Source organism: Pongo abelii, chromosome 6 (genome assembly GCF_028885655.2).
Source record: "Pongo abelii isolate AG06213 chromosome 6, NHGRI_mPonAbe1-v2.0_pri, whole genome shotgun sequence".
Taxonomy (NCBI): Eukaryota; Metazoa; Chordata; class Mammalia; order Primates; family Hominidae; genus Pongo; species Pongo abelii.
In genome coordinates this window covers 89,116,693-89,130,481 of record NC_071991.2, presented here as the reverse complement: position 1 = coordinate 89,130,481, position 13,789 = coordinate 89,116,693, and the positions used below count along the sequence as shown (strand labels likewise).

Here is a 13,789-nt window from a genome sequence, read left to right as displayed (position 1 = left end):
ATAGTAACTGCAATTCCATTAATACATTATTTTTGTTATGTGATATATTTGATGACTATATGATAAATAAAATATTGGAAGAATGCCTACTTTTCTTCTATTGGATATATGCATCTTAACTCCTTAACCTTAGATTTGAGTCTTGTGTTTTCTGTTTCTGTTTCCAGAGAGTGAAGGGCGTTCCCCAAACCACATTGTAGTGCTGTGTCGAGGCCGAGCTTTTGTCTTTGATGTAATACATGAAGGATGTTTGGTCACCCCGCCAGAGCTTCTCAGGTTTTCAGACTACTTTCTTGAGTCTCATTAGGTCTTATGGTGTTACTTGAATTAAAATATACATGTTTAGAATTGCCTTTCAAAGTGATAGTAAGCTGAAAAATAAGAATTTTATGCATGCTTTTTTTTAAAAAAATCTATTTGTATTTTTTATTCAAATTATTTTTAAATTTTACTAGACATATATAAATATGTTCACTTGGAGAAAAGGAAAACATTACATATATTACCAATTCCATTCCCTGCCCCAGAATTAATCATTCCTACTAGTTTAGTGTGTTCCCTCGTTCCATACCTGTTGCAATGAATTTACATGCATACCTAGCTTAAAATATGTATATAATATATAGTATGTATTATATATGTATATACACACATATGGTATACATTTTCTATGTATATGTTTTAAAGTATATTATGGAAAATTTCAAAATGTATAGGGGATTATATAATGATAACTCCCGTGTACCCATCTCCTAACTTCAACAGTTACCAACTCCTAGCATCGACAGTTATAAACTCATAGTCAGTGCTGTTTCAACTATACCTCTTTTGCCTTTTCCCTCACTTTCCCATGGATTATTTTGAAGATAATCTGACATAATATCCTTTCATTATAGATATTTCAGTATACATCTCTAAAATAGAAGGACTCTTAAAATACACATTTAGTACCATTATCATACCTAATGACTTCTAAAAAATAAATTTTTTTTTTGAGACAGAGTCTTGCTCTGTGTCCAGGCTGGAGTGCAGAGGCACAATCTCAGCTCACTGCAACCTCCACCTTCCAGGTTCAAGTGATTCTTCTGCCTCAGCCTCCCAAGTAGCTAGGATTACAGGTGCCCACCACCATGGCCAGCTAATTTTTGTATTTTTAGTAGGGATGGGGTTTCACCAAGTTGGCCAAGCTGGTCTTGAACTCCTGTCCTTAAATAATCTGCCTGCCTTGGCCTCCCAAAGTTCTGGGATTACAGGCATAAGCCGCAACACCCAGCCAAATAAACAGTGTTTTAATATCATTAACAGATGATCAGTTGTTCTAATTGTTTTCTAATTGTTAGGTATATATATCTATTTATAACTTAAATTATTTTTATTAAATATTGCAAACATGTACAAAACTGCACACAGAAATGTACAACTAAATACTTATGTAACCTGCACCCAGGTCAAAAATTAGAACATTTCTAATATTCCAGAAGATTCCCCTCATCCCTCTTCCATACTTTCACTCCTTCCCAGGGGCAGTCATTTAGGTTGTTTACAGTTGGCATTATTATTTGAAAAAGGCTGCTGTGAAAATGCTTGTGTAAGTCTTTTGGTGTACACATGCATGTATTTCTGTCTGGAACACACCCAGGAGAGAATTTGCTGAGTCATAGGATATGTGTATGTTCAGCTTCAATAGATAAGGCCAGTTTTCCAAAGTAGTTATGTCTACTAGTGTGTGAGTGTTGTAGGAGTTCCTTATACATTCTGGGTAAGAGTTCTTACTTGGTTGTGTGTGTTGCAATACACAGAATAGAAGATGTTTATAATTGATCTTTTGTTCTATTAAACACATCTTCCTGATGAACAGAAGTTCTTAATTGAATGTAGTCCAGTTTATTAATCTTTTAATCTTTACCATACAGATTACATGTTTTGTGTTCTGTTTTAAAAAATTTTTCCCTAACTCAGCGCCAAGAAGATAATTTCCTATGTTCTAGAATTTTGTTTTGCCTTTTAGGTTTGTATTTATAGTCTTCCTAGAGTTAATTGATTTTTGTGTTTGACATGAGGCACAGGGGTAGTTGCACATTTAAAAAATAGTGTTATTTTTCTAGTTAGCTTCTTTTAATCAACAATAAATGTAATCTTTTCATATTGCTACAAATACATCTACCTTATTCTTTTAAACTATTATATAGAATTCCATCAAATGGGTATATTATAGTTGACGTGACCATTTCTCTATGACATTAAAGTTGCTTCCATTTGTTGCTATAACAAATAATTAACATTTTCAAACATGCCTCTTTGTGTATTTGGATAAAATATCTATGGTTTGATATTAGAAGTGAAATTTTCACATCATTTGATGTATACATTTAAAATTTTTGACTAAGTCAAATTGTCATCCACAGTGGCATTGTTTTTTCTGCCAGTATTATGTGAGGACACCCACTTCTCCTAATCATTGTTGACATGGTACTATTAAACTTAAAACATATCTGGTGAGGAGGGGGACACAGTGGCTCATGCCTGTAATTGCAACATTTTGGGAGGCTGAGGCTGGAGGATCACTTAAGGCCAGGAGCTGAAGACCAGCCTCAGCAACACAGGGGGACCCTGTCTCTATAAAAAGTTAAAAAATTAGCTGGACATGATAGTGCTGCTTGAGAGTGCTCCCAGCTACTTGGAAGGCTGGGGTAGGAGGATTGCTTGAGCCCAGGAGGTTGAGGCTGCAGTGAGCTGTGATTACGCCACTGCACTCCAGCCTGGGTGACAGAGCAAGACGCTGTCTCGGGGACTGTTGTGGGGTGGGGGGAGGGGGGAGAGATAGCACTGGGAGATATACCTAATGCTAGATGACGAGTTGGTGGGTGCAGCGCACCAGCATGGCACATGTATACATATGTAACTTACCTGCACGTTGCGCACATGTACCATAGAGCCTAAAGTATAATAATAATAATAATAATAATAATAAAAAGAAAAAAAAAGAAAAAAATTAAAAAAAAAAATTTTAATTAAGTACGAGTGACATATGAACATTTTCTTCTTGTAAAATGTTAAAAACTTCAGAAAAAAATGCAAATAGCTTTAGATCCTCTGAAAGCATTTTCAAAACCTGGCCCCTTTGTTCTACTTGAAAATAATAGGAGTTAGGAATTTAGTCTATCATTTTAAATATATTCTTTATATAGATAGCTATCTATATGTATCCTATAGAAAATATATAACAGTGTTTTGGGTATTTTTCTTGGACATACTTTCTTGTGAATATGTGCAAGTATTTCTCTAAAGAGCAATGTGAGTAGAAAAATTATTAGGTTGTAAGGTGTGAACATTTTAATTTTTCATTAGAGAATGCTATATTATTCTCCAGTGGTTGCAGCAATAAACCTTGCTACATGTAGGACACTCTTTTAGTTGCATTTTCACCAACTCTTAATATTTTACACTTTTAAAGTTTTGTCCATATAATGGGGAATCAGCAAACTATGGCTCATGCACCAAATCCGGCTAACTGTACTTTTTCAAGCTTGTAAAATAAGAATGGTTTTAATATTTTTAAATGATTACATTTTAAGTGGTTTGATACATACCTATAAAATGTCCTTTATTTTCCTGTTTAACCCACAAAGCCAGATATAGTTAATATTTGGTCCTTTAATAAAAAATGTGCTAATCCTTGATCTCATGGATATTAAAGGGTATGTCATGATTGTTATAATTTGCATTTTCATGATTACTTAGTAAAATTGAGCCTTTTTTCATAAAAAAAAAGCTATATCTAGTGAACTGACAGGTGAAAAATGGTATTCATTGTTGTTTGAATTGGCATATCCCTCATTACAAGTGAGGTTGAGCATTTTTATATGTTTTATAGGCCATTTATTTGTGTTTTCTGTGAGTTACTTTTGCCTATTTTTCTGTTGGCTATTTTACTTTATCCTTATTGATTTATAGAAATTATTTATATAGTCTCTACATTAATCCTTTATAGATTATGTGTGTTGCAAACATTTTCTTGCAGTTAACTTGAAACAAATTTTGGAAATTGTCCCATCTTAATTTTGATTTAGGCAAATTTATCTTTTTAATTATTTGCTTTTGTATCTTGGATAATATTTGTGTGTCTTCCCATTACATGTTTTAGTTAGTGTGTTTTAAATTTGACATATAATTATTAGATCAGGCTTATTAATTGGATTATTCAAAGCCACTCTTCCAGAAATTGAACACATGTGCTTCATGGGCTACATTCAGCCTGTGACCTATTTTGCTTGGATAGCAGAATTTGAATCACTATTTAAAAATCAGGAAAATTTACATAAACATCTGGATTTCTGTTTTTGCCTTGAAAAAAACCCAAAAGTTCTGACAACCACCAACCTACTTTCTGCCTCTATAAATGTGCCTATTTCATACATTTTATTAATATAGGAATGGCATCTTACAACATGTAGCCTTTTGTGTGTAGCTTCTTTCACTTAGCATAATGTTTTCAAGGTTCATCCATGTTTTAGCATGTATGAATACTTTATTCCTTTTTATTGCTGAATAACATTCTATTTTACAGATATGCCACATTTTATTAACTGTTCATCAGTTGATGGACATTTGAGTTGTTTCTACTTTTTTTCTATTATGAATAATAGACAAATAGTAAATTATTCATAATGCTGCCGTGAATATTGTATACAGGTTTTCATGTAAACATATGTTTTCATTTCTCTTGGGTATATTTTAGGGGTAGAATTGCCAGGTCATATGGTAATTCTATGTTTAACTATTGAGAAACTACCAGAGAGTTTTCCAAAATGGCACAGTGTATTAGGGTTCCAGTTTCTCCACATCTTCACCAACACTTATTGTCTGCCTTTTCTATTGTAGCCGTGCTAGTAAGGGTAAAGTGGGATCTTGTTGTAGTTTATATTTGATAATGATGTTGAAGATTTTTTCACGTGCCTTTTGGCCATTTGTATATATCTTCCTTGGAGAGATGTCTAATCAGATACTTGGCCAATTTTTAATTGGTTGTCTTTTTATTATTGAATTTATAATTCAATAATCAGATACTTGGCCAATTTTTAATTGGTTGTCTTTTTATTATTGAATTTATAATTATTATTTATTATAATTAGGTTGTCTTTTTATTATTGAATTGTAATCGTTCTTTAGATATGTCTTTTTACAGATATATAATTTGCAAATTATATCTCCTAGGCTTGGCTTTTCACTTTCTTGATGGCCTCTTTTGATGCACAATATTTTTCATTTTGAAAAAATCCAATTTTATCTCTTTTTTTTGTTGTCACATGTGCTTTTGGAATTGTATCTAAGAAACCATTGCCTAATCTGAGGACATGAAGATTTACACATATATTATCTCTTAAGATCTTTTTAAAAAAAATTGTGGGAAGGGGGAGATAATGTTTAAATATACATTTAGTTGGAAATGTTGGCAGGAATTGAAGTAGAGATATTCAACAAGCTTTTGGAACTTTGGTAACAGAGATTGAGAGAAAAAATGGTGTTGAAGTTAGAGAGTTGGTTGCCTCTTACATAAAGGTGATAATTGAAACTATTAAAGAAGTAGACGAGATTACCAAGGGAGAAACTTATAAGAGGAGCTTGGAAAGGCCAGTGACAGAAATTTGGGAAAAGACACATTCAGCAGTGTAAGGAGAACAAATGGTCAATGAAAAAGACTTCAGTGAGGTACGGAGACCACAATGGGACCGTGTGAAAGAATCAAGTAAGAAGATAATTTTAACATTCATACCTGAGTGTCAAACATTCTACAATGAGGAAAATTAGCCTTAAATAAAGCTACTAGGTTTCCTTAATGGGACATTATTGGTGACTTTCAAGATAATCACTGGAGAACAAAAATCGAGGACAGTAAATTAAAGAGTGAATGGAAAGCGATGAAGCAGAAGCCAGATTGTGTGGAGTATAGAATATTTTTAAAAATATAGGTAACCTAAAGTATAATAATAATAATAATGATAATAATAATAAAAGAAAAAAATATATAGGATTCTGTAATGCAGATATTTTTAATACAAATCTTTGTGCTTTGAAATATAAAAAATTAGATGTGTAGCTGAAAAACAGGTGCATAGTTAGCCAAGTTAAAGGAAAAGAGGGATTATCTTGTTACCAAATCTGTATCTCTTAATGGCAACGATTTGGGCAGTTATGTGACCTTTTATTATCAAACTTAAAATGTCATTTCAGGTTTAACACACTTTCCTTTGTAATTTCTCCCTAATAATGACCACCTTGTAAAACGAACATGAAAATGATCATTTCAGGGAGGAAGAAAAAGTTTCATAGTCAAAACTCGTGCTTTGAGGTAGTTGGTAAGGGAAGGGTAGCAACAAGTACCATATGGAGAGAAACAGGTTGATTTTATTTAGAAATTCAGAGTTTATGCTAGTAACCACAAACTGCAAAAGCTTTATTTATAATTGGAGCAAAATCAGTAGTTACTAAAGAAAGTAAGCAGGAAGAGAGGCAAGGCAAGTTGCTCTCGCTATAGATGCAGACTGGTGAAGAAACCCTTATTCTGTTCCTCAGGACACCTTTAATTTGCAAATAAAAAGGGGGGAATTTTTCAGCAAGAAATGTATTTCTTTATCAGTGTTACAGATATAATGAACAAAGAGAGGAGAGTATGCAAATCAGTAGATAAATGATGAATTCCAATTTTGAATGATGAAGTCAGAACTGATGGCTACTAGTGGCGTTTTTTGACCATTTATTAAGCTACATTAGCTCACTTCCTGAGAAATCCTTGAAAGCTTTTAAATTGAAGTAATTTCTTAACATGTGCCATGAAGTAGAGCTAAATTAAAGCTCTGTGGATTTTTGACTGATGAAAATTTCTTTATTTCTTTAAAAATATAATGATTAGAAGTAACAAAGTGGCACATATGAAAATACTTAAAACTGATTATATGGTATTTCTATTTTTTTTGGTAAAACACAAATATTAATTGAGTATACAGTAAGTCCTCTGGTTAAATATATATGCACATAGATTTTAGTTACGTAAGACGTACATTATATTTGTGAAATTGATTACCAGGATATTTTTCAAGTTCTCCATTGTCAGGATATTTACAGTAAAAAGGATATTTACTTGTAACCTAGAAGTACATGCACATTTCCAAAGTATATATCAGCCAAACTAAATTTAGCCAATAACTAAATTTATTTACTGAAATTAAATTATTGTCAAATATGCTTTTGGTGTTAAGAGAACACAATCACTTAAAAAATATGTGATGTAGGAAATCTATTGGCATCATAAGTGGTTTCTTTGGGTAATGTATCCAAACATTTAAATATTGATCAATATTATGACCTTTTAAAGGCCAAAGCAGTTACTTTCTGCCTGTACTCTTTTTGAATCTTCTTTTCGTCTTCCATAAGACAACTGACATATATCCACAAGAAGTGCCATAGTGAACCTGATGGACCTGGGATTGCAGCATTGACTAGTGAGGAGCGAACTCGATGGGCTAAGGTTCTGATTTATACTTTTCTTAACGAAGCTTTTCTCTAACAAACTCTTTTGATGTTTTGTATTTCAGTTGTAATATTTGATCATCATCTCCTTGTCCTTTAGGCACGGGAATATCTGATTGGTCTTGATCCAGAGAACTTGGCTTTATTAGAAAAAATTCAGAGTAGTTTACTGGTATATTCCATGGAGGATAGCAGTCCACGTGTAACACCAGAGGATTATTCTGAGGTACTTAACTACCTTCTGTTTGTTTTTTTTTTAATTGCAGATTTTTCTGGAAGACTCATATTTATTGAACATGGAAGATTTTTTTTCTTTTTCTAAATTTAGGCTCTTGAAACTTTTTCTTAGTTATACAATATACTTGTGCCAAATTGAAGCTTATAAAGTAGACAGTAAATTGGTAAATCCTTGCCATATTGTTCAAGTTTGTTTAGCTATATATTATACTTCGTTTAAAGAAGTATGACTTTGCATATCACATATCAGTGTTGCTCAACCTTTTCATTGCTTGCATACTCAGAAAATTTACACAGAGCACCAAGTTAATGCACTTTTCTTGCCAAAGGTGAAATGAGAATCTAATCATAACCTGCACTAGTGTATCTTGACACCATAGTTGGGACTGTCTCTCCTAAGAATTATGTCACCCTTGTAAGTCATTTATTTTATCATTTGGTTAATTACTGAACACATTGATGTCAGTGACGTTAAGGGTAAATATCGCCTTATTTTATGCTCCCCTGGCACCCCCAGGGCGACATTTCAGTTTCCCAGGAAATAATAAAAGATAGTAATTGTATTATAAATCTCATAGTCTTTTGAAAAGACTTAATTATTTTATAATGAATTAATCGGTATTAAATAATAGGAAAAAATATCAAGGACTGAAAAACCTTGTAGCAAGGAGAGAGTCTTTTTTTTTGAGAATCACCAGACTTCTTTTTAAGGAAGAATGTATTTTAATGTAGTGTTGTTCAAACTTTTTTGACCACAATTTTTAGTTACAAATGCATTTAGATTGCAGCCCACTATATATACATGTGTATATGCATGCAAACACATATATAAAATAGGAGTTTCACAGAGCACTAATTACTTTTATTGTCTGTGAGGTACACTGATATTTCCAGTCTATTTTATTCTACTTTTTTGTAAGGAATATTGATTATGATGCACTGAATTGATTTCATGATCCATTAATAGGCCAAAGTATACAGTTTGAAAAACAGGTTTAGTAGGAAATGAATTCTTAAAATATTTCCTCCTAACTAGACTTTAATGACTAAACTTTTATCAAGATTTTTTATCCTATTCAAGTTACAAAACCCTTATCCTCTCAATTCTATGTTCCGTAAACATTCATGAATATTGTACCAGCATTTTCTTTTCTGGTAGGATTTTCTTAACTTGAGATTTTGAGAAACCCCTAAAGTCAGGGCCAGAATTACTCTCTCTTGAGTATAACTATATTATGATTTTATTAAATTTGGTTGACCTGAAGAGGAATGGTGAGATGATATATGTGTTTAAGATGTAAATTCTTACAAACCAATATTAAACCCTTTTAATTTGGAAAAATTAAATTTATTTTAGATTATTGCAGCCATCCTTATTGGAGATCCAACAGTACGCTGGGGTGACAAATCCTATAACTTGATTTCCTTTTCTAATGGAGTATTTGGCTGTAATTGTGATGTAAGTAAACTACTGAAATTTTTTTCTCTTTTGATCTTTTAGGTTAAATTAATGACAATAAACCATAAATACTTGTGCTGGGAAAAAGTGTAAGTGAATAGTAATTTAGTTTTATGGCACTTTGGTGAAAAGTTTAGTTATGAATTCTCAGTGAAAGTAGAGTATAGGACAAGTTATTTTCTTCTGTAGTAAGGTCAACAGTTTGTTGTGTACTATATCTGCAAAATGGAATTTGTATATAATATTTATGTAATATAAGCTCTTAAAACCCAGTATTATCTACTTGCTGAGAATACCTATTTTAAAAGGTATTATATGGCATTATGTGTGTGTTCTATGCACAGAGCAATGCATATGGATATATTTATAGCGTTCAAGATTCACCTAGTAACTAGGTAACTATTTTCCTAAAATGACACATGATCTTTGGAACACTATTTAGGCTGTGGATATTAAAATGGCAGTTACTACCATTTTGACCATTTTCATAAAAAATAAACAACTTTTCTTGTTTCTCCTCTGTTCCCCTCCCATGGACGGACGTCTTTACTAGCTCTGTTTACTAACTGTCTGATAGGCATTCAGGAGGTCTATGAACCAAGACAATTTTTTATAAAGGGGTTTAGGGCTGGGCATGATGGCTGATACCTGTAATCCCAGCACTTTGGGAGGCCAAGGCAGGTGAATCACTTGAGCCCAGGAGATGGAGACTGGTCTGGGCAATGTCATGAAACCCCATCTCTACAAAAAATACAAAAATTAGCCTCACATGGTATTGTGCGCCTGTGGTCCCAGCTACTTGGGAGGCTGAGGTCTAGGAGGATCGCTTGAACCTGGGAGGTTGAGGGTGCAGTGAATGGTGTTTGGGCCAGTGCACTTCAGCCTGGGCAACAGACTGAGACTCTGTCTCCAAAAAAAAGGGTTCAGTAGTTGTATTAATCCGTATTCAGGTTTAGGTGATAGAAACCTAAATCAAACTAGCATTAGCTTAAGAAGATATTTGTTGGCAAGGAGTGTAGCTAAATTTGGGTAAAGCTGACTTCAGTGTTCAAATGCTTTCATTAGAAATCTCTCCCCATTTTTTGGTACTGCTTTCCTTTGTTTGGCCTCATATTTAGGTAGACTGCCCAATGTGATTGTTGTACCAACAGTCTCATGTCTTCATAGCTTTCTTCATAGACTCCCAAAGGAAATAGCCAGCTTCTTTGTTTCCAATGGTTCCAGCAAAAGTCCTGGAATAATCCTCATTGGTTGTGATTGGCCTGTGTGATTCATGTCCCCATCCTGGGGAATCAGGTGCTTGGATGAGCTTGGCCTGGGTCACATGCCCAACCTTGGAATCTAGTGGGTAGAATCAGTCTCATTCAAACCACTACAAAGTGGTGCTTGGTTGCCTAAAGAACAGTAAAGTAGCTGTTATTTCAGAACAAGGTAGATTGGTTAATAGGTACTGAAAGTAAATGTCTATTGGAGTATCTCATCAGGGCTACAGTGAAAGGTTGCCATGAGTCATTTTGAAGATGTTCTCTTTACTCTTCCTTTGAGTCTACTGTTGACAGAATAGTTCTTGTTAATTGCCTCAGTTTTCTTCTCTTCAGCTCCTCATTTGATTCTCCTTGACCTTCCTCAGTCTGGTTTATGTCCTTACCATTCCTTGCAAACTACCCTTTGTAAGGTGGTTAACTGCCCTCTGGCTTCTTCCCTTGATTTCTCTTTGACCTGTCTGCTGCAGTTGGTTACCCTCTTCATACATATTTTGACACTGCCTCTTTCCTCCTAACAGTATTTTCCTCTCTACTGATTCTGAAACTGACCTTAATATTCATCACACTTTTTCCCCTCTGACCACCTTCTTCCCTGATTTAAATAGTTTTATTGACCTATTGTTATATATGTAACTTACAGCTATACTTTTCTAGCTTTTACCTATTATTCTCATTTGAGAGTTGTGTTTCATTATGTTAAATAGTTCAAATTGGATGTTATATTGTTATATAAGAGTAAGTCAATCTCATCAAGAATAACTCATCGTGCTTTCCGTCCCTCATCCCCAAGCCCACCAAAAACACCTTTTGCTAAATTGATTTTTACTAATAGCACCAGTATCCTGCTGTTCACACAAATTCAAGATGAAAATAATTTTGATAATCTTGTCTGTCTCTGAATAAAGAATATTGGGCTCATAATGAGCATATCTCTCAGCATAACTGAGATGCTTTTTTATAGTGTGTGGACATGTTTTATGTGTGTGCATTAACATGCATATATTTATAAAATTGATCTGATTATCTCCACCTGATAATTTGCATTAAATTCCATGGAGGTTTCCCTTCTAACCTAAGATGATTATAGAGAGTGCAGTTTAACCTTTGTAAATCATCATTAGTGAAAGACATATGCTGTAGGCCAAACATGGGAGCTCATGCCTATAATCCCAGCACTTTGGGAGACCAAGGTGGGAAGATTTGATTTCAGCAGTTCAACACCAGCTTGGGCAACATAGTGAGACCCTCATCTCTACAAAAAATAAAAAATTAGTTGGGCATGGTAACGCATACCTATACTCCCAACTACTTGGGAGGCTGAGGTGGGAGGATCGCTTGAGCCTAGGAGGTCCAGGTTGCAGTGAGCCATGGTTGTACCACTGCACTACCACCCAGGCAACAGAACAAGACCCTGTCTCAAAAATAATAAGAAGAAGAAGAAAAATAAGTATATGTACTGTAAAATAAAGCTTATCTTACCCTAAAGCCGTGTTGCTGTTCCATAATTATAATTGTTTGAATATGTTCTTTTGTGATTATATTAATTCCATTTCCCTCCTATTTTACAAACCTGAAGTCAACTATATTGTCTTCTCTATATTGTAGGCTTTATTGTAAGGCTTTGCAGAGGGTGCACAGGAAGCATGTAAAAACTTTAGTTAATAATAACAATAGTTACTAATTATTGCTGTGAGCCAGATCCTTGGTAAGTACTGTGTAAGTGGTATAAAAATCATTTTTCACAGCATCTGTATGTATGTATGCATTATCTCTACAGGGAAATGAGGCAGTTTAATTAGAAAGCAAAGAAACTTTTTTACTATTGCACAGCTAGGAAGTAGTTTGAACTCAGAACCAAAGCCTACATTCTTAAACACTATGTCAATACGTATTGCCTCTGTGTAAGTGCAAGAAATGAAAGGTAAAAATTATGTGAACAAATAAAGCATCAGGATAGCATTGGAATTTTACATATTTTCTACCTTCTTTGAGATTATTAGCTTTCCATTAGGAGATGGGTGCTTAGAATTATAGCTCAAAGAGACATCCTTCACTCTTGCTATTTCCTACTGGCTCCAGTAAAATAGTTGGAAACTGATACTGTTTGTCTTAAATGAAACAATATATTTGATAATATCTGAAAATTCTTTGTAAAATTTGTAAAGTACCACAGAGTTGTGAGATACTGTTAGAAAATGGGTTTGTCAGCGACCTGTGAGTCTTGTCATGTGTGCTGTTGTTGGCAGATAAACTGCTCAGGCATCTTATACTGACCTCCCTCAAGAGCCTTTCCTGATGTAGTTGTTGCCTGGTTGGTAACAATAAATTGTGTTTATAGGCTCCACTGGGCCATGATACAGGCTACAGAGCTATAGTGTTAGGGTGACATTTAAGACACCTAATTACTCCTCTGAAACTGGGCCCATATCTTGATACTTCCCTTCTTTCCCTCCCGAGCTCGCAGTGTCACGTTCAGATCATGAATGATATCTGTGTCTAATTTAAAGTGGTGACAGTCACAAGGAACCGTCTGATGTAACTCTTATCTAAGGAACATGGGGAAAATGTGGGCAAAAACTTTGTTCTTCAAAATAGATGATGGGAAAATTCACTAACTGCAATTTCTTTCTCTAAATATACCTGGCAAACCTGAAACACCCCCGTAACACCCAGCCTATCTTTCCCACATTTCTTAAACTGAGAATTATCACATTGGGACACTCATAGGTATAAAAAACACAAAATGGTTATGCTTTCTAATATTCACTAAGTGGCCTAAGTCCTTACCTAAAGAAGTTCATGCCCATCCCAAATGCTTTCAGATAGGTTGCCATCCCCATCTGCTTTTCCACCCTGTTCTTACAATTCCAGAACATCTTCGTGTTGCATATATACACTTGCTTTGACTTCTAGTAAAAATAGCAATTAATTTATCTAGATTGTTTATATGTTATTTTATACACCCTCATGACCCCAAGCCCCACCAAGAGCCCTACTAGGTGCTTCCAAATTTAAACAATTTTTTTTTCCAAACAATAAAATACAGCAGTTACTAAACTGTAGGGAATCTTATATCTTATCATCAGGAGGTGAGGCATTTGAAGACTCTATGCCTTATTATCTGTTAAGAATGGACACAAAGTGAAAATAAAATATTGGGTCAAGTTTTCAGTTGACAAAGTATTCAGAAATCTTGTGTGTTCTCATTTTAGCATGCTCCTTTTGATGCAATGATTATGGTGAACATCAGTTATTATGTGGATGAGAAAATTTTTCAGAATGAAGGAAGATGGAAGGTATG

General features: G+C 34.1%; 1 protein-coding gene across 3 annotated transcripts in view; it reads left to right on the top strand.

Moving 5' to 3' along the window:
- CROT (carnitine O-octanoyltransferase) overlaps positions 1–13,789 on the top strand; it is a 54,692-nt gene that overhangs the window by 20,741 nt on the left and 20,162 nt on the right. For all 3 annotated transcript variants that reach the window (XM_002818278.5, XM_054559568.2, XM_024249656.3), the window contains 5 exons: positions 168–276; positions 7,432–7,525; positions 7,628–7,753; positions 9,122–9,223; positions 13,701–13,784. In XM_002818278.5, the coding sequence (XP_002818324.2) occupies positions 168–276; positions 7,432–7,525; positions 7,628–7,753; positions 9,122–9,223; positions 13,701–13,784 (515 nt within the window). The remainder of the gene's footprint in view (positions 1–167; positions 277–7,431; positions 7,526–7,627; positions 7,754–9,121; positions 9,224–13,700; positions 13,785–13,789) is intronic.